The sequence below is a fragment of the Crocodylus porosus genome, unplaced genomic scaffold, assembly GCF_001723895.1.
Source record: "Crocodylus porosus isolate Cpor-Errol unplaced genomic scaffold, CroPor_comp1, whole genome shotgun sequence".
NCBI classification, from domain to species: domain Eukaryota; kingdom Metazoa; phylum Chordata; order Crocodylia; family Crocodylidae; genus Crocodylus; species Crocodylus porosus.
In genome coordinates this window covers 113009436-113035627 of record NW_017728886.1, presented here as the reverse complement: position 1 = coordinate 113035627, position 26192 = coordinate 113009436, and the positions used below count along the sequence as shown (strand labels likewise).

General features: G+C 40.7%; 1 protein-coding gene across 4 annotated transcripts in view; it reads left to right on the top strand.

The window, feature by feature from the left end:
* The window catches only part of FHOD3 (formin homology 2 domain containing 3), a 640284-nt gene that overhangs the window by 525023 nt on the left and 89069 nt on the right, over window positions 1–26192 (top strand). For 3 of the 4 annotated variants that reach the window (XM_019540836.1, XM_019540820.1, XM_019540830.1), the window contains 4 exons: window positions 1729–1779; window positions 8110–8324; window positions 15679–15990; window positions 20352–21247. In XM_019540836.1, the coding sequence (XP_019396381.1) occupies window positions 1729–1779; window positions 8110–8324; window positions 15679–15990; window positions 20352–21247 (1474 nt within the window). The remainder of the gene's footprint in view (window positions 1–1728; window positions 1780–8109; window positions 8325–15678; window positions 15991–20351; window positions 21248–26192) is intronic. The other variant, XM_019540847.1, reaches the window with a different exon arrangement.

Below are 26192 nucleotides of genomic sequence, written 5' to 3'. Positions count from 1 at the left end.
CAAAGGATTAGCTAGAAGGAATGAACAGGTTTCTCATATGAGTCATATTAATCCAGAATCTTAGCTTTTTCATTGACCTAGTGTCATAGCTGAAAATGTGACTTAAGTGGACCAGTGAAGTGATAGCAGCTTGAGTTTTCAGAGAGTTAGAAACAAATTTATTAAGCATGCATTGCTTCCCTGGGTACTATCTCAGGGTATGGACACTTACAAGTTGCATCATTATCAAAAGATACTCATATAAGCTGTTTATGATGCAACTGACATCTATATGTTTCTGTAGCGATACCAGGGTAGCGTTGCAACTTTTATCTTCAGCCTCTGCCACACAGTATACTTAAGTATACTTAAGTTGTAACCTAGCCACACATTAAAACAATTCATGGTGTCATAAAACAAGGAGTAAGTCTCAAAGTTATGCCACAAAAATATGTAATAACTGTGGCTGGTTCCAATCATGCCATTAATTGAAAGTGTGGCCAAGTACGCCCCATGGCTGAGAGCCTGGATCAGCTGACAGGGCTCCCAGCCATGGAAGCTTGCTACTTGCCAGTGTAGGGGGAGCCTGGGATCATGACCCCGGACTCTACCTGCACCAGCTATAAGGTGTGCTGGGATCTGGTGGTTGATCCCACAATCACACCTTATGCCATGCATGTGTGGCATGGCAGGAAGTGTGATGGGGTGGATTCCATCATACCTTTATCTACACATTGGTCATAATCTCAGGGTTAAAGTTCCAGTGATTTAGCTAACTTGTATCACAGTTGACGCACACAAATATAACTGTTACTTTGGAACAGCTGATGCCCTGGGCAGTTCTTTTCCCACTTTTGAAGTAATTAAAAGGTGCATTTTTCCTTATCCTCAGATGCCAATGATGTTATTTTAAATGTCAGTGTTGGTGAAGAATTATTTCATCTGCTATGCAGAGAAATTAAAAAAGTAAAGAAATGGGATCTGTAAATGGAAAATTTCTGGCATTGACTATCCTGGTGGTTGAATAGACTAGAAGTAGTAGTAAAAGTGCCTTTGGTTTTGTCCACTGGACTTGACCAAACATTAAATAGTGTTCTGCAGGAATCAGTTTGCCTTGGCAAGGAGTAGACGGGATGTTCTAATACAACCTCCAACCTCTAGCATTCTGTTCAACTCTGTGAATTAGTCTTGCTGCAAACAATATAAAGAACATTTCACCAGTGCTAAAATTTGTGGGTATGATATCACGCCCAGGGATTACATGATCCAAGCATCAAGGAAAGTTGATTTGACAAAACTAAAAATAAAAAGTTATATGGATCGCTGAGAGAGAGAGAGGAAAACAAACTGGAGGGGAAAGAATAGCAGTAGTCAAGGTATTTGAGAACTTGTATCCAAAACTCAGGGCCAGGAAAAATAATAGTATTCCTGGCATATAATTCTAAAATTTGCCTATTTTGGGCTTTTAACCTGAAATTAAAAAATTGCCAGTTTTATTTCTTTGATTCATTGCACCTTACGTGTTTGGTATGATGTATTATATAATTTAACATATTTTGCGCATATCCAGACCTGCTGTTCAACACTTATTTAGAAAGCAGAGGCAAATGTCTTCACTGAAGCATAATCCTTCAGTATCTTTAATGTGCCTATTTTGAGAGATTTCTCTTTCTCCTACTGTGTATTTACTTTTGGTGTCATCTGTATTGTTTTGATTACTTCTGCGACTTACTGAAATTTTGTTTCTAGCCGAGATTATTTAGACAAAAGAGAAGAGCTAAGACAAGCAAGAGAAGAGAGGTTTGTACCTGTTGCTTCCTGCTTTCAGTTGCTTTCCACCTAGTACTGTGTCTTTGACTGTGTGGCTGTTGGCTATCTCAGTACACTTTTAACCAGGCATGCCAGAAGCAATTTTGTTAAAAGAAATCTATGAAAAGGAAAACCAAGCCCTGCCATGGATCTAGGAATAAATTGTGCAGAAGCAATACACGCAGGCATAGTACCGACCCATCTTTTATTTATTTGAGTGAGAAATAAGACCAAGTATTATGTCTACCTGAGAAATTTGTCCAAATTGAATATGGCCACAATTCTGTTAAGCCATTATTTCTCAACCAGTAGGTTGCAATTTACTTGCAAGGTCTAAAAAGGAGAGGATTGTGAGGTTGGTCGTGAGATGCTGAACTTTTTGTTACAGTCTAGAACACTGAAAATCTTGCCAACCTACTGCCAACACATTAGAGTTGACTAGTTTCTGTCAATCTCTGGAAGCACACACAAATAAATTATGGAAACTGAGCATAGTTATCACCCTTACATGTTTTTTTCAATATTTATTAAGACATAGTGTAAGGGATGTTATGAATCTTTTTTACTTTACTTAGAAAACATTGTATCCAGCCAGTAGGATCCCATGCCTGTGAAACCATTCCAAGAACTCAAACAACAGACTTCACCTTTCAGTTGTTCACCTCCATTTTCAATATTTGTTTTTACATGCAAAATATGCAAGTAACTAATCAAACAGCAGCCAAAAAATCCCAGAAGCTAGTTCTTCTGTGTACATCATATGCTGTTACAGACTGTTAGACAAATCACCCATGGTGTCTTCTAAAAACTAAAATTTCATAATAAAAATGTGAAAAGTGACCCTTCCACATACCCTTTAACTGGCAAATTCTTCTCTGGATACAATCACTTGGTAGATGTTTTTTTCCTTCTACCTTATGAGTTGGACCTACCAGCAATTTTATTGTGGCTGAAGTGGCTGATATTAAAATGATTTTGACAGTTCTAAATTTAAATGGGGGTTGATGTTCTTTCCTCTGGTTTTACAGCCAAAAGATTACAGCCAGTTTAAAGCATCTTGTGAAATGAAACATATCTGACCACATAAACACCAAGCACTCATCTTAGCGGAGTAAAACATTTTGCAGCAATCCCACTGAGCAGCTGGATTTGAAACAAATTAGAAGTGAATGCTCCAGCACTTTCAAGTTGTAATGGAACATACTAAAGTGAGCCTGAGTATTATTTTGGAAATGTTCACCAGCAGGACATCATTGCTATTGCAATCTGAGCCAATTTTACTGGTCATTAGTAATGAGTCTTTATGTCCAGGCCTGTTTTGAAATAAAGAGCTACATTCTAAGTTTCTTCTCATAAAGAGAAAAGAAACATCCCTTCTTGACAGTATGTAAATGTCAGAAAAAACATCTACAGCTAAACCCAAACAATAGCTGTCCATTACACTGGCCTTTTCATTCTCTTCATATAGACTTTTCCATCAGGCAGTATCAGAAAGTAGACTTTTATATGCTTTTTTGCAAGTTAACGTCAGCTGTTATTTCAGGACAATGTCTACAGCAAAAGAAAGTTGCGTGTGGCCAATGTGTTAAACTCCACTGTCAAAATATAATCTGAATATAAATTCTGAAAAAATAAGAAGTATGAGACATGTTATCTTTACAAAGTTTAGATGTTTTTCTACACTCATAGTGATTAGAAAAAAGCAATCAGAGAGAAAACCTCTCATTAAAACTAATTATATAGAAGCACCTCTATTAAAATGCCCATTATGTCTACATTTTTTCAAATCTCTTGAAGCAATCTATTAATTTCCCATAGTGGATGAGATCCAATATACACTTTAGGATAATTTAGGGCATGGACCAGAGCCCATGGAAGTTCCCCATTGATTTCGGTGGGCTTTTGGATCACGCCCTAATTAAGGAAGGTAACTGGTTTATTCTGTATTTCTTTGGCTTTGAAAGCATCAATTAGTTATTTTAAAAAAAATGTCCATACACATTTTGTGTTTGCTGGGGTTCTGCTTGCTGGCATTTAGTTTGCAATGGCCATTTAAAAATGTTTCTGCAAAGAAATCCATTGAAATCTTTTTCATGATGTTTCCATGCAAATGGGAATATTCCTGATTTCATTCTGAGTTACAGCTGTTGGTGTGTCTGATATCAAAGAGATTATATACAATTCTCAGGTCAGTGATCTTAAAACTAGAGAACTTGGAATTCTGTTTTCATCTTTTTGAAGAGTATAATATTATGTCTAAACTATGCAATGAGGTATCTCTAGCTAAGTACACATATTCAAAAAGCCAATGACAAAAGCGCCCTATCATGCTTTACTTAAAGTGCTTTACCTTAACACATGTTTAAACCAAACAGACACTCATGATTTGTTGGAGGGCTAGCACTGCTTGAGGCTAGCAGGTAGAGGGAGCTCTTGCATGCTTTCCAGCATGTCCCACGGACTCTCCAGGCTGCCAGAGATTCATGAATGCAGCTAATGCACTACAGGGAATAGTGCCCCCACCTGCTATTTTCTCAGTGACAGGAACCAGAGAATCACAAAAAAGCAGGCTGGAGGGAACCTCCAGGCTGGGCCAGAGATAACTGGGGAGCAGGATCCAGATGGGGGAGCCCATCTGATGAGCATTGACGGAAGTAGGCTGGACACTGGCATCCCCCTGGAACCAGGATGAGGGCTGGGATTGCCTGCCACACTGGATCTGCCACAGATCAGGGGAGGGGAAGAGAGGGATGTAAAGCAGGATTGCTCAGAGTGAGGCAGAACACGGACACAGATGTGGACACACACACACAAAAACACCCCCCAAGCCCTGCACCCTGCCCTGGCACACTATGGCCCCACTTGGGCCAGGCTAGAGACCAATGTACACACACACACATGCCCCACCAAATGCCAGTGGCAGCAGCTCCACTTCCTACCCCATTGTGCCATGGCCCCTTTCAGGGCCAGGCTGGAGATCTGCACACACACACACACTCAGACATTACATTTACACCCAAGCCCCTCTCCCCACAACGATCCTGCTGGAGCATCAGACAGGGCCATACTGGTTCTTGTTGCACCAGGAACTCTGGTGGGGTGGGGTCAGGGGTGGAAAAGGAGCCCATGTGCTGCAGGGAGTGCCTGGCCTGGCCCCCGCCAAGACCCAATCTGGGAAACTGGGGGTGGGAGGCACCTTCCAGGGGGGCTTTCAGTGACAGCTGAGGTGACACACTGCCTTTCAGTAGGTGCCTGGGATGCTGGCAAATGCAATGTAGCTTAATACCTGATGGGGTGTAGCACAGATATGCAAAAAAGTGATCTAACCTAAAGCTCTTTAGTCTGATAGCACATCAATCAAGGGTTAAGTTAAAGCACGATCTGCCCTTTTAAAAGCACTCTATGAACTGTGAATGTCTCTTCTGTTACGGCTGTAGACTACTTCCTGTGTGCTTATAGCACAATATGTGTAACGTTTGGACCTGGCCTCTGTTATTAAAAGCAGTCTCATCTGGTAGGCTGGAGTTCCATGTAGACTAATCAGTCCTGCCTCTTATTATGTGCTGTACAGTGTAAATGTACCCTGTGTGGGATTTACTGTTCACAAAACTTACCAAACTGACAGCCCAACATCTGCTGGCCTTTATCCTGAAAAGACGTCTGGTATGGGATGCTTGGCTCAGAGGAACATGGCACCATGGACAGCGGGCATGCAGCGAACTGGCACTACATGGGGTGACCATACACCCTGTTTTTCTGTGACAGTCCCATTTTAAACACCTATCCTAGGTGACCCATGGTTTGGTCAAATGAATACTTTTGTCCTAAGTTGACTAAAGTGCTTTAGGTTAGAGTGCTTTTTTGAATATCTGTGCCACATCCCATTGGGCAGTAAGCTAGTGGCACTCAGCAGCCAGGAATTTGATAGGGGTTTCTGGTCCTCTGGCATCCCATGACACCCTCCTGTCCCATTCTCCAATGCATTCAGCTGAGACTAGATCTTGGAGAGACCTGAGCTGGGGGCAGATGGAAGAGGTGGGGGAGTGGAGTGTCCTGTTTTGAGATACAGAATGTATGGTCACCCAGGCACAGAAAGTACTATATGTATAAGAAGAAAGTCAAATTCATTCATTATCCTTATTTAAGCCTGGGTCTTTATCAGACTGCTAATAGAACCACTAATGTTTTAGTGCTGGTGTTACCTGCACCCTAGAAACTGGACTAAAGCCACCAATTTGCTTAATACAATTCACTTGATCAATGTAAAATATTCAAAACTTCAGTTTTAGTCATACCTGTTTGGTACTGGTAAAAAGCTTCATTTAGGTCCTAATAGTGCTCCAAGTTCTCCAGTATCCATGTGAGCCCTAAATCTGAATAGTCTTAGTGTTCTGTATATCATTTGACTCTATACCAAATTTGTAAGATGCCAGGAGATCTGCTCTTCTAGGTTTATCAGTACTTTTTATGCAATATGTTATGGCAAAAGATAAATTTTGAGAACACATATTTTGACAGTCTGCTGTTTTCCTGGTGAATTTAATTGTACAGCAGAAAGCTACAGAAGCTAAAAAGTTAAAGCAGCTGCAAAAGAGCTGAGGACAATAAAAAATTGGAACTCCCCATGTTATAAAGGGATCAGTCTGGATCTCTGCTATAGCATGCTGGCAAATTGCAGAAAACTCCAGTGCAGCCAGCTGTGCTGTACCTGGTTTAGCTAAGCAATCAATTGAATGTCTCTTTATGAGTCCTAAGTTCCATCTGCTCAATTTGTGAGGGGGGTAGGAGGGAAGCCATGGTCCCTAACTGACTGCAGTTCGAAGGACCAGTGTTGTTAACCATGTAATGAAAGACCATGATAACGCCTGCAAAGGGTTTTCCCCCTAGTGAAAAAAAATCATCCTTTAGAATTGGCTTCATGCAAGAACTGTAAACAGTTCCTATTTTATAACCATACAAGTATGTAGCTTGTTATATTTTCATCCAAAGTCTGTAGGGGTTCTTTTTCTGCAGAATCTCAGTTCAAAGCCTACTCATACCTCTGGAGGAATAAAAGAAAGCGAGTTTGTTCTTCATTACCGCTGTTTATAATAATAAAAATTGCATAACGAAACACGAGTGCTCTTTTATGATACCTTTGCATGCCACATATTTGTTTTTTGTGAATGTGCATGTGTGTGTATGGGGTTACTGTATGTATGGAGCATGTCTGTTGCCACATATGGCTGACTTCTTTACCCTTACTGAATTTAATATACACTTCTACACTAATTCAGCCTGTCAGTGAGACTGGATGGGGGAGGAGGCATGCTCCTTGTTATGAAGTGTTTACAACAGCGGGTTACTGGAGAATGACCGCATAGTCTTTCAGGGACATAAGCAGTAGTCTTGATTAACCTGTTTAACAGTTCACTTGTGGGTAAGACAAACAGAGTCAAAAGCCGGTTACAGCTGTACTCATGAATTTATTCCTTAGCAAATAATGGTGGATAAAATTAGCAGACATCTGGAAGAGGCACATATTTCAAACTTATTTTGGTCCCAATGTATAAAGCACAGTATGAAGAATATGATTGGTAGCTGGTCTTAATAAACAGTTAGTGAGTTCTGCCTGCCTAAAATGCAAAACAGATGTATCTTTGTTCTTTTAAACTGACTTTGATGAATAAACTATATGTGACGTCAGGTCCAAGCTATTGGATGTCTGAGTCCGGCAGAAAAATTTTTTAGAATAAAAAAAAAGAAAGTTTCCATTGTAGACTCTGGAGAGAACAAAGTGAATTCCAGTGCATTGCTCCTAGAGCAAAGGGAAGCAGGTTCAGAGACTTAGATAGTCTTCAGTCCAAACCTTTATTATTGGCTTTATTTTCAGGGAGATCTGTTTTTGTCTGCTGCACTTGAATCATTTTCCTCTTTCTAAAGCAAGTCTTGGACTTAACTATTTGCATCAGTACTGGGGGCTGAATTTTGGTTTTGGGTTTGTTTTTTTTTTTGGAAGACCAGAGGGGTGTGAAGAGAAGGGCAGACGAATGCTTCCAATGGGAGGAAAGCAGGACTCTGCAGACAGGATACAGTAGCCAAGGACTGTTTAATGATACCATTTTGGGGTTTTGTTCTGTCATGGCAGATTTAACATTTTTTTTGGTCCATACTCTTTGCCTTGGTGCACAGTTCTTTGGCAGGCTGACCCTACAGTCTGTTTAGTGCAGAACCCCTTGTGTCAGGAAGTCAGCTCATTCTCTGCAGGTGTTTCATCCATAAACAAGCATCAACCACAGGCTTCTCTTTCTTTACGGAAACCCTTTGGAATTTAACTTTCAGATACAAATACTTGGAGAAGTTGGCAGCCGAGGAGTATGAGAAGGAGCTGAAAAGCCGGAGTATAAACCGAGGCAGAAGTGAGCTGTCCCTGAACCTGGGCTCTCCCTCAGTCCCATCCTCTCCCATTCCCAAGTGCACCAGCCCAGCCTCTCTAGAGTCCCAAGAGGAGCTGAATACTCCTTCTACGCCCCGGGGGACACCTCAGCCCTCTGAAGGTGAGTGCAAAGGAGGATGCATGGAAAGGAGCTAATTTACCCAAGTGTCTTTCTTCAGCTGGAGCTTTTTTATGCATGCGTACAGGACTGAACCCTTTAGAGTTCCACGACTCATTTCCAGGTCCTTACTTGACAGATTTCTCTTTGTCATCTGTCTGCATTTCTCCTTTCTTTTTCAAATACCTCCAAGTATCTCTGAGCTGTTTGTGCTAGGAATATGTGGTTATTAGTTATCACCATTGTTCGTATTAATCTTGCCTGCTTTAACTGCAACGAAATAACTAGAAAATGCTACATACAGAGCATCTTATTTTAGAATTTGTTCCTTGTATATCAGTAGTTACTGAATACTAAAACAATATTACTCCTGCCAGCATATTTTGCTTATGTGGATTCTCTGAAAGAAATACTACAGATGAATGCCAAGATTATAACAACCTTCCAGCACAGCACAGGCTGTCTGGGACAAACCAAAAAGTTACTGAATTTAAGAGAAGGATGCTATGCTGATTATTTTTAACAGTGACCCCCCCCCAAAAAAAGTCTTTGAATTGTAGCAAAACTACTAGCAGACTTAAGAGATCACAGGCAATTAGTAAAAAGGAAAATACAACCAGTGCCTGTCTGAGTGATTTGCTGTCATGTAATTTACTGATGTACAAAGCAATATTTGATGTGGGTGCACATTGGTCCATCATTTTCAACATGTACCCCTCCTCCAGCCCTCTGAAAAACCAAACCTATGGCAATTTATCTTCTTCCTATGTGATGTTGCATTAATGGTGGGAGCCTCAGTGCATGTTGAGGATTTATCACCATCATTTACACTGATTTGATTTCCTGCTTCCAGGCTATTGGTGATTAATGCTTCTATAACTTGTGCTAATTGGTTTTATTGGTTGAAGCAGCTTGAAGCATGCTGCAAGTAATGCAACTAAGGAAAATGTTATCTAAAGGCTGACTTTGGGAGTATTTTCTGTCATCATGCTAAATACTTAGGTCAACATTATTTGTGTTTACATACCTATTTAATTACATTTCCAATGTATTTGCATCTGTGATCCTCTGCACATCTCAGTAGAATCATTTTAGCTCAGAAAACAGGACTATTTCCCTTTAACATTTCTCTCAAAACTGCAGGGATCTCAATCTTTGAAACCCAGCATAAGTTTTGCAGCAAATAAGCTAGATTTTTCCACTGTCAGGATTTCAGCATTGAGTAGGGAACAAGTATCTTTTTTAAGTTAATTGTTTTAACATATTTCACCTGGAAGCATTCTGAAAAACTGCAGCCTAAGATGGAACAGTGCGATACGTGCAGAGACTAAATTTAGAACAGGTGCATGGAGGTGCTCTGCAGATATGAAAAGGCTGCCCATAGACAGCAAACAGGTGGATGGGGCATATCAAGCAAAATACCCAACAAAATCAGGAGGTTTACAAGGGTGTCATCTGGGCTCCTGGCCAGCAGGCAGGCTAGTAGTGATGGTCCCGGGGCAGGTGGACAGGGCAATACCAGACAAAATCCAGCAGAGGGCTGTCCTCAGAAATCTAAAACAGTGTCAGACTATGGGCCCTGAAATACGTTTGGTTCAGTGGGAATTTTTACCTGAATAAGGACTGCAGTGCAAGGTTTAGAGAGAGCTAGTGTTCAGAGCAGCAGAAAGTTATCAAGGATTCAGTAAGTGGGGCAAGACAACAAATACCTGAGCATTTTCTGATGACGGGAAAGTTAATCAGGCAGGGAGCAGCTGTGTTGGGCAGCTCCAAATGGGCAGTACATTTTCAATGGCTTTTTGGTCACGTTCTGTAGCATAATGTGATTGGGTTATTGGATTGGGTGCTTCACCATCCTTACACAGTAAGGAAATATTAGCACCATGTTATAGATCAGGAAAATGAGACACTGATTTGCTTAAAGTACACACGCATAAGAAAGCTCAGACTAAGCTAGAAGCAGCATCCAGTCCTAACCTGTTGCTTTGAACATGGGATTCCCTTCTTTCCCAAGTAGGGATACACAAGAAGGAATACTTTTTAATTCTGTGGCCTTTAGTACACAGTTCTTCACAGCTTCAGAGTTATTCATTTATGTGTAATGTTGTCTTGCAACATTCTGAACCTGAATTCTCAAGGGGAATACCTCCCATCAGTAATAAAATAATAGCTAGCTCTAGATTTCTTTTCCAACACTTCTGTTGAAATATCCTATACACATACAATACTGGTTCTGGGCCTGGGAAGCTTTTTTTGGTAGCTTAACCCAACAAAAAAATCTTGAAATGCTGCACTGAGTTCTTTTCTAATGTGTCAGTTGCTCCCACTGAAGTAATTGGCTCCAGTTAGTTTTACTCTTGACTTACTATGTGAACCCATAATCAAGACTACGGGATTCAATTATTTTTCAGAGCTACTGTTTTCAGTTTTGTTAGTTCAGGATAAAATATTTTCTATCAGTATCTCAGACTGCTCTTTCCTAATATCAGACCAAAAGGGATTCAGAGGTATACCCTTTCCTTTGGGAGTACAAACATGCATCTCTGGTGTTTAATACACTGAGCAACATGTGAGTTATGGGCAGTGGGGCAACTTCTAGGCTAATTAGCACACAAGTGAGACTCAAAACTGGGCAGGGATGGATGTCCTAGATGCACCAACACTGTCTAAATATCCACACCAGCAGAAGTAAATTCACATATGGAGAAGTTCCCAGACAAGAAGGTATTGGTGAGAAAATCCTGGCCCCAGCCTTGGATTAAAGCAGGGACAGGAAAAGTCCATCCTGTAGGCCAAATCAGGCCCATGATGGACTCCATTTCCAAGGAGCCCCTGCCTGCGTCACTGAAGCCAGTCTCCATAGACACCAAAGCAGCAACAGGGCTGTGACTGTGCTGGCCCCAGCAGCACTGGCAGGGTGTATGCCTGGGCACGGACTTGCTCCAGGGCCAGGATTTTGCAGTGGTGATAGGGAGCTGGGACAGAGCTGTGATCCACTGCCCGCATGCCCTAAGCAGGGGTTTGCAGGCAGTGGATTGCAGCTCTGCCCTGCCTCCAGACCAGTCTCACTGCCACAAGATGCTGGCCCTGGCCTCAGCCTCAGGCCCAGAGCAGCTCCCCACCTAGCCACGTCCCCTGCCAGTGCTGCTGGGGCTGGTCTCTATGGAAACCCTGGCCCTGCACTGTCACAGTGCGGCCACTGCTGGGATCTCCAGGGAAACCAGCTACAGTGATCTGAGCAGGGACTGCTGGGAAATGGAGTCCAGCTGCTGGCTGGATCCACCATTTTGTCCACTCCTGGGTTAAAGGAAATTTTGTGTCAGAAGACAAAGGAGGAACTTAAAAAAATAAACAAGAGAAGATGACTTAGAGCAGAGGTGAGAGCAGCTGACCTCTAGGCTGATCTGCTTCATGTAAACAGTGTTCATCACAAGAAAAATATTCTTCTTTATTTGGATCATAACTCAGGGAGATTTGGAATCTTGCTGACCTTGCAAAAATCAGGGCTCTTTAAGGGAAACCTTTCCAGGCTCCCACAACTAAAAGGGGAAATGTTTTAAGCAGAGACTTAGGGTCTGCCCGAACATTGGAGCCTGAGTAGAAGTGAGCTTCTGCAGACAGATCATCCATATCCACAGAGACACACGGCCATGATTCCTCAGCCACAATCTCCCAGAAAACAGGAGGGAAAGACTGAATCTAGGCGAGCTTATTGAGTTTGTTGCTTTGTCTAGGGATTAGCAACCAATACTTCTATTCTCTTTTGAGCTACAGGACTGCCTTACAGCTATAGACAAGGAACATGGTGGGAGTGGTGAAATGTCATGCCCTCTGGAAGCCTCAGGGTACCGTGGGGAGGACTGGATCTCAAAAGGATGGGTAGAGAGGGATTCCTGCAAGTGACTGTACCCATGCTCTTTGCCACAATGTAACCAACTGGGGGCCAGATCAGTCAGTAGGTAGCTGCAGCAGCTTCTTCCATGCAAACTTCCCTTTATGAATGGACTAGAGTCACGCAAAAATATAGCAGGGATAGGACCTAATTGAAAAATAACCCATCTGATGAGAAGGTCATTGGGTTTGGGACTCAGCTCTCGTGAGCATGGAATCCTATGGGAAGCCAAACCTGGACTTAAGCTAGAGCTTATTGAATTCTTTGTATCACCATGTTATTTAAAGGCATGAAATGGCTCGTGTGAAACCATTTGATCACTTATATGTCTTCCTGATGCCTTACACTTAAAATGATGTTGCCTTTCCAGTGCTTAGCTGCTATATAGTTTTAACTGGGGTAACTAATGGATATGCCTCAACTCCTAGCTGAAGTTTCTCCCTAAAAAGAATCAGAGTGGGAGTTCATCTCTGTCCTATTTTAGTCTTTGACCTCTCTGTGATGTCTGCCAGCAAGATTGTGATGCTAGTTTTTGTACCATAAAAATTGGTCAAGTAGATGCCAGACTGAAATCAGCAATTCACTTCATATAGGCCACTAAATAGTCACTCATTAGCAATGAGTTTTTTTCCACATCAGCAGATGTTCTTTCTAATATCAACAAGGCTGTTGCATTTATCATGTTTTGCAACTTCAGGTGATTAACGTAGGGTGAGCTCAGTGTTTTGTTTTTAACTATAGCATGTGTTGACATATTTAATATTTTGAGTTGCATGGGTGTTATTAACATGCATTACCTGAGTTTTATTAATCTGATGGGTTTAGTGCAGTGTTTAAATTGTTTTGTAGCTTTGCTTATTTGACATTACAGCAACATTAATTGTCCCAAACCCCAGTTATCCAAATCATTCAGTTAGGCTGCCAAACCCCTACATGGTGTGTGGTGTGTGTGAAAGTAAAAGAAAAAAACTGTTCTAATGATTGAGAAAAAATTAAATAAACTGAATAAAGTGTGTCTATATGTTGTATATATTATGTATAAACATGTTCATTTGATATACGTTTCATTAGCTGAACAGATTTTATAAATGGGTTTTGGACCATTCTAGCTGGAAACCCATAACACTTTCTCAAATGCCTGAGTATCTAAAGATGCAAACTCAGTTATTTTTACAGGAATACCACATGTCAGCAGAGGTACCTAACTTGTACTGGAGGCGCTTTCCAATCTTTCTTATTCAGCGTATCTAAACTAGTAGTAATGTAGCTATACGGTTTCCGATCTCTAATCCCCTCTTCCTAGAACAAGCTTTTTTTAAATTAATGTTGTGTTGGTTGGGGAGGGGGTGGATTTATGTGTTTTGAGGGACAGCCACAGACCCTCTGTAAGCTTGGTGGGAAGTTTGGGATAGGGAGAGTGATCTCTCTGTGGTATGAAACAAGGGACTGGGAATAGATGGGCATGGGAGTGGAAAAATATTTCAAGTCTAGATGTGAATGGGCGTTGGAAAAGTTGGGAAGCACAGTTGGGATGGGAAAGAGGACTAAAGGGAGACAGGAGTGGGAGGCCTGGGGCAGTGTTAAAGTTTTGGGGTGTTGTTTTGGAGTATTGTTGCATCTCATATTGTGGCTTGTCTGTCTTTTATTATAAACTGTCCTGATGGGGTGGATTATAAATCCAAATAATATAATAATGGTGATGATTGATCAGTGCTCAGCCATCTGACACAGGCTTACTTTCTAAAGGACACACCATATTGCATTCATGTAGTGCTAAACTCTGTGCTTGTCATGGTGTACAATAATAGCATGGTTCAAAGATGAACTATGGCTCAAATGGTCTACCCAATTAATGAAGTTAGGTCATCTCTATCTAATATATGATGCTGTTCCTTCCTTGGGTAATCCAGTAACTAGGTGAAGTTTTGGCCCTAGTGAAGTAAGTAGCAATAAACATTCTTTACAAGTCCAAAGTTCTTACAGAACAGTGTGAAATAAGAAGGGATTTTACAGTACTAAAATATTCTGAAAGGATATTTAATTACACATTTGGATAACCTTTAGATAACCCTTGTTATGTAGAAAGTTAAAAATAGGCTGAATTAAATGTGCAAGTGTTCAGTCTTAGAAATGGTAACCTGATTTTTGTCTGGGGAGATGAAATAGCCATATACCTGTGAGAGTTTCTTAGATGAATATCTTGCCCCTGACCCTTCTGAGCTTCCAGTTTCTTAGGCTGCATCTATTTATGTACTCTTATATTTTCAGGATGTGCTTCTATAGAACACTCTTTTTTCACAAAGATACAGCTCAATTCTTTTCATTTAATTCTCAAAAAAGCAAACAAACTATCATATGCAATAGTATCCAGAGACTACTTCAGACCCTAAAGTGTATAATACAATATTGCAATGAAAGGTAGGCAAAAATAGGAGGAGAAAAAATCTAATAGTACTAGGGTTATTGTAATTCAGCCATCTTGTAGAAGTTTTAATCTAGGGATGATGTGAGGAATATGCAGAACTAATATGCATGCACATTTTCATCACTTTTGCATGACCTTTTCAATTTTTGGAGAGTTATGGGCTGCTTGATGTGAGTATATATGGATGCTTTCCACTTTCTTCACAGCACACAGAAAATTCTTGCATGTAAAAATCTGCTGGTTTAGCTGAAAACTATAAAGGTAAATGACTGAATTTCACTGTGTCAGTGATAAAGCAAAGAGAAGGAAACCAAGCACACCATCAACAATGTATGCCATCTGCCAACCAATTAAAAGTTAAATTTATGACATATGCCAACCAATTGGAAGCTAAATTTATGCCATATGCCAAGCAGTTGGAAACTCAGTTCAGTTTTGATGTGGCTATTCTGAAGTAAATATGCATGCAAACACACATGCTTTCTGTCAGCCATATGTATGACTGCCGCATCCAGACTGTGGCATTTACCATGCTAATAATACTAATGTATCTTTCTGTTGAAGCATTCCACATCGGGTGAAAAAGAAGTCACTAAAAAATTCCTCCAGAAAGAAAAGGGAACTCAGCTAAGAGACATAAGCTCCAACATATTTTTTAAAAGTTCCTTCTTTGTGGTTCTCAGTGTTGAGCCTTCATTGTTTGAACCTAGACTGGGAACCATTTTCTGATGAGTTGACTCTTTTTATGACTGCAGTAATCTTACTGCTGAAAAATTTTGAGTAAAAATAATGGATTAGCATCAGATAATAAACAAACATAAATCAAGCCAAGACTTGCTGAGTCACACTCAAGATTAGTGTCCTCTTCACGCAGTGTTCAGCAGTCTCTCGCTCTTAATACTAGACTCACCATGGATAATTAACCAAAAAGTAGTGCTTCATAAGTTTTTCAGATCTCACTTGTTTGGACGGGTGAGTCTTGACAGCTGCGAGAAACTGTTGTTAAGTGAATCTTTTTTCTCCATTGTTCTCTCTACCAGCAAGTGCCAGTGAACTTGAACCAGAACCTGAGCCAGAGACAGAACCAGAACCAGAACAGGAGGCTGAGGCAGAGGCCGAGCAGGGAGCGGAAACATCACAGGAAATAGAGGCTTCAGCAGTGGGACCAGAGAGTGAGGTGGAACAAGGACCAGAGAAAGAGCCAGAAGAAAGTGCAATACTCAGTGAAAAAGAGAGGCAGAATGAGGAAGTGAATGAAAAAGACAACTGCTCTGCATCCAGCATATCCTCAGCAAGCAGCACTTTAGAAAGGGAGGAGAGAGAGGACAAGTTAACCAGTGACAATGAAACTGGTAAAGTGAAGCTTTTTTCAATAACAGAGATTTTCCCACAAAGAAAATGTTGTATCAGCAACTTTGTGTAGCGCTAATCAGCAGACAATCCCTTTGAGTCCTGTCCTGCTCTCCTTCATGGCTCCAATCCTATCTGCTCTGTGTATGCAGTATCGCTGACTTCAGTTGGGACTTCGGTGTGCAGAGCAATAATGCAGCCAAGCCTTGGTAAAATGAATTCTCCTGATCAAGACTATTATCTTCCTTCATAATTACTTTACTAGTTATTTAGAGATCAGAAGAACCACCGCTCTGGGGGCTTGGGATGCACTGAATTCAGTTGTTCCATATGGTGAACGATCATGAAGGAAGCCCCAAAATCATTTGCAACAGGATAAAAAGCTCTATACTTAATATGGGAGTGAGAACTAAAGGTGCTTCATTGAGTGCTGCATTTATTTCTTTTCTTTTATCTTCCCTGTGTTGGCCAAATATCAGAAATGCAGAGAGACTACAAAAGTTGCTGAAGGTAGAGGTAGATAGTGATGTTCCCAGACATGGGTAAGAGCAGCATAAGGAACAAATGCATCATTCCAAAAGGAACATTTCCCTATTAGTCAATAATGCTGCCATTTGCAGCTTCCGTTTGGGAGCTGTAACCTCACATGGCCATCTGCCTCTGTCTTTAACAAAATGGCAGGTCTCAGTCCTCTAGAGATTTGGTTTGAGTACAGCAGTTTACTCCTATATGAGTATCTGTAAAGTAAGTGAAATAGATGCTGTAATTTTACTGGCATAGTGCAGTGGAATGCATTGCTCTAAATGATTTAGGGATGTTAGTTTTAGCCATGTTGGTCTAAAAATATAGGCAAACAAAACTCTTGTGGTAGAGGTGATATCTTTTATTAAGCCAGCTAAATAGTAGCAAAAATAATTCTTTCTTTGCAGGCTTTCAGGCCCAAATGCCTGTCCCCAGGCAAAGGAGAATTCAAAGACTGTAAAACCTCTCCCAGGTAGAAATGAAATCTCATTTTGCACAGGGAAGTAAAAAAATGGTAGGGTTCCCCTGGGTCTAACAGTCCACTTTAAAAAGGTTCCTCATGGTGTTAAATTGACAAGTTTCTGTTAATTCATCTTTAAGCCCCATTTTTTTTCCAGAGACATGTTACTTAAATACAACATCTGCTTTACTGCTGAAGGCCATCTTCAGTTCTTCTGTAGAACACAGAAGTCTTGGCTTTATGCCAGTGGGAGCATTGCTGAAGGCTAGAACATAACCCTTGAATACCATTGTACTTGTGAAGGAGGTAGATAGATATACCTGTATGTAAATAATAATAATAATCCAGATGATGAACTAAACAGCAAGACTTCCAGCAATTCCAGCTGAAAATGGTAAATATGTTTGCAAGGGAATTTAATTGGATTTATTCCCTAGCCCTCAGACCAGTGGCAGTACTTGTTATATGGGACATGATGAAAAGTGGCTTCTGGGTATGAAAGCATTATTAATACTTCCAGTGCTATCACCTGGTGATCTGTGGAGGGAACAACATAGTGAAAAAATGAGAAAAACTCTCTTTCTCTAATAAGTTAAATCTGTCAGTGCCTTCATTTTAGAACAGATGATGAAAAGCTGCATCACCATAGCAACTAGCTATGGCAGCGTTGCATCGGCAGGCACTAATTTTGATGTCCCCGCTACTGCGCAGTATAAACAAGCTACTGCACAGTAGCTCATTGCTAATGCACAGTAGGGTTGGAAATGACCCATGCACCTCTAGGACTGCATAGTGCTGGTACTTGTGCAGTCATTTAGTACTTGCTTTAGCTCCCTGATCAGATGGAGCAGTAGAGTCCAGCAAGTGACACAGAGTTTTAGCAAGTACTAAATGACTGCACAGTACCAACTATGCAGTGGGATGCACGTGTAGATGCACCCACAGAGCATGAATCAGTTATTAGTTCTGCTTCCAACCTGATAAATCTGGACTTCTTGTTCAGACCAAATCTCTCTCTCATATACCTGTACTGATATTTCAGAATCATAATGTAACCTAATAAAAAGGTTACTTTTCAAATCTGATAAGACTTGGCATTATTGTCTTGAAGTGTACAGATGTGTTAGTGTGAAGTGTTATTTTGGAGACTTGAAGTACTGATATTCAGGATTTTTCTCCCAGAGCAAAATAACCCAGGAACAACCAGGGTTAAATCACTCCCAGGAAAGTTTGTCCTGGGAGAGCAAATTTCTGTACATGTTCTTGTCTGAGAGAAGCCACAGCACAGTCTTCGAGCATCCCAGAGTGCTTTGCTTTCCTGCTCCCCCCCACGCAGGAAAACACTGTGCCAGTTGCTGGACTCTACTGTTCCAGCTGAGCAGGGAGTAGAACATGCCCCCTTCGCAATCCCACATTGTGCTGCATGAAGACACAGGCTGACTTGGAGCAATCTGGGTCAGCCAATCAGGGCTACTCTGTGCACTGCTGCCAGGCATACTGGGGAGCCTGCCAAGCACGCTGAGATGTGTGTCCAGGGCCCACACAGCTATGCAGCATCAGTACTGCAAGGTCACTTGTCTTCAGGGGCTCAACATTCAAATATCTGTTCAGGCTTCTCTGAGTAAGATTTTCAACTGGGAGAACAAACCTGGGAGAATTTTCCCAGATTATCTGAATGTGTGTACATAGCTCAGTTCAGCATGATCTAATTTTAATTTGAGAGATTAGCCTATGTTATGGGTGTAGCTACCAGTCTAATCTGGGAAGAAAATTACCGAAGTAGAGGAAGGGGACTTAAAGTTACGGAAAGAAAACTAAATGAACTGATAAAGACATTAAAATTAATATGTCAACTTAAATATCCTGAAACATCAGGTAAAAGGAGAAAAAAATTAAATTCTCATTACAAGAGAAAATGCAACCAGAAGATTAATGTGTGTCTGTGTGCGTGTGTACATACATTTATACACAGATATATATACATACACATGTACACACACACTGACTAGCGGAGATGAGCCGGAAGACAAAAATAAATCATAATGATAAATTAAAAAGCTTGTTTAGAAAAAAAATATGTTGACAAATATAACAAAATAACAAAAGAACAAGATAAAGGAAGAATCAAACCAGTCTGTTTTTTAATCACCTCAGTTGATGCCCTTTGGAAAATACATTTCCAAAGTATGTTTCCAGATTGAATCTCAGTTGATTAAATGGTATTAAAATAAGGAAAACTGCATCCTAAAATCTATTTTGCTCATTTAATTTTACATTTCTATGGATATATGATGCCTGTCTATGCCTGATGAACTCAATAGTAAATTGTATAAACTAGTAAATTCATCATAGTCTAACTTCATCATAGTGTAAAAATAGCAGGGTTTGTATAAACTAAGCATTATTACTGCTGCATGCTGCAAAGTGGGCAGAGGCCACTATTTTTCTAGTTCTATTGCAGCTTACCTACAGGGTGCTAGTTATAGTTAGGGAGTAATGTGTTCAGAAACACCTATGTGACTTTCAATCAGACTGAGGTTTGCAGGCAGCAAAATCATATTTGAAAATGGGAATTAGACGTCTAGGTCACTTAAGTGCTTTGGAAAATTTTGCCCGTTGTTCATAAATGAGGCTCCCAGTGACCTAGAAGGCCCCTTTGGTGATTATAGCCAAAACACCATGGAGCTGAGCTAAGAGATTAAAGCTGCCTTACTTTAACCAAAGGTGCTGACAGTGGAGGGAAGTATGGATGCATATTGATGAAAGTCAGGCTGGAAATACAAGTCTTTTTCATGCAAATTTTCCTAAAATAGTTCCTGTGTCCAGTGATGTCATGCATACCACAAGAGCAGCTCTGCCCACAATATTTATTTTAATCCTTTTACCTTTGGTCCTAGCACAAAACAGAAAGCACAGAGACACTGGAAAAGGGCAAAAGACAAGAATCATGTAGGTTTTGGGGGACTTTGGACTGTCCAAGGGTCTGACCATTTTAGTAACTTGTAAAATAACTTGGGAGAGTAGACTGAGACAACCATTATCTGAATGCATCCCCATCCCCACGCCCCTTTTTTATTTTAATAAAAACAAAAGACTTCCTCAGAGAAATGTTTTGGTCTGGCTCCTGACATTCACTGAACTTTTCCTGAGACATACTGAGCATCTGCTACTCTTATAAGCCATTGTTAAAGAAGTACTCACCAATAGCAGGATGTATCTGTGGCTTTCTTATTTAAAAATTTGTCCATAAAAACTTTTTCCAGCTTCATGCTAATTATGCATGTATCACCAACATTGCTTCCAGTATAATCTTTTGCATTCCTGACATGTTCTTATCGTTCAGTTGATAATAATTTTGTGTGTGTACATGTATGATTTCAGGTCCCTGGTCACAGACCATTCAAGATGCTGGTGTGAATGAGCAGTGCAGCAACATTCTCAACAACAAACGGTTTATGCTGGACATGTTGTATGCCCATAATAAAAAACCCAAAGATGCAGAGGAAAAAGAGCTGGAGGAGAAGGAGGAAAAGACGGAGACGGAGACGGAGGAAAGTGAGGAGTCAATCACCAGCCTAGCCAGTAGGATTTCAATCCTGCAGGCCACCAAGCAGGCCAAAGAGGAAAGTGTCAAAAAGATGGAGATTGAAAGCCTGGACAACCAAGGCAGCGTGAAAGTCTTTGCAGAAAAATTCAACAACGGTGAGCTGGCCAAGGGGACAGACTTGCCTGAGGATGAGCTGAGTGAAAAAGTTTCAGATAAAACACCAGCACAGCCAAAGAAGGAATCTGACTACATCTGGGATCAGTTGATGGCTAATCCTAGAGAACTAAAAATAAAAGACATGGATTTTACAGACTTGGGGGAAGAGGATGATGTAGATGTGTTGGACATGGATATGGGTCCTGGGGACTCCCTAATTCCCCCTCCCCCTCCTCCACCAGCCTTTTTGGGTTTGCCTCCTCCACCGCCTCCCCCCCTGTTTGGCTGTCCACCTCCACCTCCGCCCTCTGGTAATTTATTGGCTCCTCCTCCACTCTTCAGCACTCCTCAGAGTTTAGGGTCACCCCGGGTCTCCAGGGGTCAGCCAACTTTCATAAAGAAGAAGAAAACCATCCGTTTGTTTTGGAACGAGGTACGGCCATTTGAGTGGCAGTGTAAGAACAACAAGCGCTGCAGAGAATTCTTGTGGTCGAAACTGGAACCCATTAAGGTGGACACTTCCAAACTGGAGCACCTCTTTGAGTCTAAATCCAAGGAATTGCCTGTCACAAAGGTATTTCTAACATTTACCTCTATTTTTTTAATTAATTTGAAGTTTATTTTTACACTAATTTATAATTTTTTAACTTATCTTAGTCACACTAGAAATTAATAAACACATTTCTGTCTGCACATATACATTAATTATGGTAGGAAGAAAGATATTCAATGGCCTGAAATGAAGACCCAGATGTAGTACAGTATACCTACTTATCTGTGGGCAATGCTACTGTTTTGCTTCAAGTTTTTGAAAATTTTGGCCCATGCTTAGCAAAACTCGTCACATAATAAAGATAGGGGATTTATATGTTTATGTCAAATATTAATACATGACGGCAATGTCATTCATGGAGGGAAAGCAAAACTGAGTTCTAAAGCAGTAGGTAAAATCACTGTTGTATCTTCCCTTTATATGTTCGTCTTATATTGACTCATAATTTTTTTCCAAATAATTAAAAACTATGCAGAAAAGGATCATTTTAAATTGTGGTTGTTTTGTGGAAAGTTCTATTGGTTTGACAGGTTCCCTGCTCCTCACTGATTTAAACATCAGATATATTGAGTTAATATCTTACTGTCAAATCCTGCAAACCCTAACCTAGGTTCTAATAATCAGGTTGAGATTTTTTTTTTAAGTATAAATTTTCCACAAAAGAGACTTGAAAAAGAAATCTTTTTCGCCTTTACCTTAGACAAAGCAAATGTACAATGTTTGTAATGAAAATTAGGCAGAGATAAAATCTTGGTTTATTCTGTTCCATAAAAACACTGTCATAAAAAAAAGACTGGTGAAATATTCATCTAATATTCAACACAGTAAATTATTGTGAGGTCACTTAAGATAATTTAACAGGACTTGAAAGTTGGTTTTGAAAATGGATAGTTGAAATGTTTGCACTTCATGACTAAGTAGTCTTTGGTATGCTAATGGAAGTGCAGTGACTGACAGTGTTCTTTATTAGTTATTATGTTTGGGGCTGTGGTGGCATTGGGGCAAAGGCCCACAGTTGACAGCCCAGAGGTTGCAAGTTTGAGGCTGCAGCAGAAGCACTTGTAGCCTGTCAGAATCTGCAATTTCTGCTAAATACCTTGTCTCAAAGACATATGCCTAATTTGTCATATTATACATTTTATAAAATCTGAGTGAAATGTATAGTCATTTTAATTGTTCTATATTGTTTCAAATTAGTAAACTAAATGTTCAAAAAATCTGGGAGAGCCAACTAGCCCAGGTTAGTGACTTGCTGTTCTTCATGTCAGTGGGCCCAGATAAACTTCATCTAAGGGTGCTGAAAGAATTAGCCAGTTTAATAGCAGAGCTACTGGCACAGCTGTTTGAGCACTCAAGGTGCTCCAGTCAGATCCCAGAGGACTGGAAAGGGGCCAACGTGGCCCCTATTTTCAAGAAGGGAAGAGGGAGGAACCAGGAAACTATAGGTCAGTTAGTCTCATCTCTATCCTTGGGAAAACTCTGGAATAAATCATTAAGGATCACATTTCTAGGAGCCCAGCAGGAGTAATAATGCTGAAAGGAAATCAGCACGGATTCATTGCAGGTAGATCCTGCCTGACTAACCTTGGTTCTTTTTATGACCAGGTCAAAAAAAGCTTAGACGCAGGAGTCGAGGTAGATGTCATCTACCCAGACTTTAAGAAGGCCTTTGATACAGTATCTGATTCTGTTCTTGTAATTAAACTGACAGGCTGTGATGTAGATGATTACATGGTCAGATGGGTGGCAAATTGGCTTAGGCATCACACTCAGAGAGTGGTGGTGGATGAGTTGATATGGACCTGGAAAGATGTGGGCAGTGGATTCCCACAAGGCTCTGTCCTTGGACCCATGTTATTCAATGTCTTCATCGGTGACTTGGATGAGGGCATGGAGAGCACCCTGTCCAAGTTCACAGATGATACCAAATTGTGGGGGAGAGTTGACACACCAGAGGGTAGGGAATGGATGCAGGTGGACTGGACAGGTTGGAAAAATGTGCAGAACGAAATGGATGCAGTTCAACAAAGATAGTGCAAAGTGCTTCACCTTGGCAAAAAGAACCACCAACACAGTTACAGGCTGGGGGATGACCTTCTCAGCAGCACAGCAGCAGAAAGGGATCTTGGAGTTATAGTTGACTCCAAGATGAACATGAGCTGTCAATGTGACAAAGTGATCAACAAGGCTAACTGCACTTTATCATGCGTTAGCAGATGCATGACGAACAGGTCCAAGGAGGTCACCTCTATGCGGCACTGGTCAGGCTGCAGTTGGAGTACTGCATCCAGTTTTGGGTGCCGCACTTCAAGAGGGGTACAGAGAATCTTGAGAGAGTTCAGAGGAGGGCCACTCATATGGTCAGAGACCTGCAGGCAAGGCCCTACAAGGAGAGACTGAGGGACCTGGATCTCTTTGGCTTTTGCAAGAGAAGGCTGAGAGGTGATCTTGTGGCTGCCTATACATTAATCAGGGGAGGGCAGCAGCAAACAGGAGATGCTCTGTTTACTAGGGCACCCACTGAGTAACTAGGAACAATGGCCACAAATTGACAGAGAGCAGATTTAGGTTAGACAGTAGAAGGAACTTCTTCACAGTAAGGGTTGCCAGAATCTGGAATGGGCTTCCAAAGGAATTGGTGCTCTCCCCTACATTGGGGGTCTTCAAGAAGAGACTGGAGAAGCACCTGTTTGGGATCACATGACCCCAGCACTTTTTCCTGACCAGGGCAGGGAGTTGATGACCTACTGAGGTCCCTTCCAACCCAAACATCTATGAATCTATGTCTAAGTCTTATTTAGTCCAAAATATTGACCCAAGTTGTTGTCTGATGATAGTTTGTTAGCTTCCCTTTGTGTTCTCAGTCAACTAGACATGTCAGGCATCTTTACATATCAGGCTCCAGGGAGGATGCTTAAATTAAAGTGTCTCTGAGAGCCACTCTAATTAAAGTGCCCACAACATTACATGTATTCATCATCCCAATTCTTTTCTACCCTATTCAAGTCCCTGAAAATCCTTTAATGTATCTACTTTTGTAGCACCCTGTCATTTTACTGTAAGAATGAGACACAAAAAAGCAGTGATGAGAAAGAGGATACTCCCACTTTTTGTATTAACTGTTTTTCATGGACTTGAACAAGGCCTGAATAGAATAACAGGAATGTGGTGAAGGGCACTTATGTGCCTAATAGGTGGAATAGAATCCTTGTTGGATGGCTCAGCTGGATAAAATACGTTCTGAGCTAACCATTGGCACACAAAATCTAGAACCACATAGGTTCCACTATCATTATGACTTTAAATTGAATATTCTGTGGAAAATAGTTCAAAGATGTCAGCTGATTATAAAACTGAAATGGGTACATTTAAAAATAAATATAATTGACAGTAATTTCTCTGCTGTTCAGGAAGAACTGCTAATAATGTTGTGGTATATTACTATATATTTGTCCTCTTCTTCCTGCTAATATAAATTTGTAGATGGCTTATTGTGAGTGTGGACTGAGGAGGAAAGAATGAGGTTGTTGTCTAGGATCCATAAAACAATTCCTTGTAGAGCATAGAGTTACGACACATTTCCCTTGTCCAGTGAGTTTGTTGCATTTTATATAATGCCAATGTTTTGGTGAATTAGTCTGATTGACTTTTAACATTTTGTAATTTCCTTAAATCTTGATAAAAGCTTCAGACATTGTAATCAATAGATTCATGATCCAAATTATTAACCAACTAGATTCCTTCACCCCAGCACACATGCACATACCCATACCTCTTACATTCTCACAGGCTCTTCCTCCTGTTTCCCAAATGAGGTGGTAAGTGCTCTGATGCAATATCTGATCTTTGGCTGGGAAGATGGGAGAGCAAAACTCTTTGAAATCACTGTGCAACTGTGAAGAGTGATTTAGAGCAACCACTTTACTTTTGGAGACTAGCAGCTCTCTCTGTATGATAAATAACACATTTAACTTCCATTTTGCCCTTTTGGCAAGACATCACTGACATTTCATTTTCTTTTCACTAATGAGAGCATTCCCTTCAGAATCACTGTAGCAATGGCATACTTTGCATAACCTGTGAAATATGTCCATGTTTTGCTCAACAATCCACTATCTTTCAGTTCACTCCATCTGGACCTTTTTAAACTTCCCAATTCATCATTTTAACCCAACTTCTATGAGAGGCCTGCACTGTTGTCCTGATTTTTGTCTCTTCCCCGGAGTTCACTGTGTTAATTCCTGCTTGAGCTCCTGGTTTAGAATCTGAAATGTCTTTTCGCTGTCCACTTAACCCATCTCCCAACTCAGCTTAAATGGACAGCTGTATTGATTTCAATGGGAGGTGGTCATATATTATTTTACCACCCACGTACCACTGGTCTTGTTTTTTAAATGATAGCTTTCTGTGTGTCTGTCCCTATTTTCTAAAAGGGGGAGGGTCTCTTCTTTGCCTTTTCTGTCTGTGGTTTTCAAATTGCAAATGTGCTGATCCGTCTAAAGTCTCAAGTATTGTTGACTTTTGACTTCAGTTCAGGTAAAGGTCTGAGGCTTCCTTATGGATCAGGTGGTATGTCAGCTAATCTTTTAGGCGAGGGACAGAACTTGTATATAAACTGGTTTAAGTGATCAGAAACTGGTTTAAACCTGTAAGAGAACATACATTCAGTGCACATAAACCGATTTCAAAATGGTTAAAACTGGTTTAAGATAAACCTGGTTGAACATAGTATTAGACTTAACTGATTTCATAAACCATTTTATAAAACTTCCATCCTAGACCCCTTCATGGTTCAAGTTAAATCAGAGTCAGCATCCCAGTGAGGTAAAAAAAACTCTCTCTCGGTTCGTTTTCTTTGGAGGCTCATTGAATAACAAATCCTTAGGCACACGTTGGTGAGACAAAAGGTATATATTTGCAAATAGGGTCAGAGGGAGAAGACAAAAGATCAAAACCCTCTGCCCCC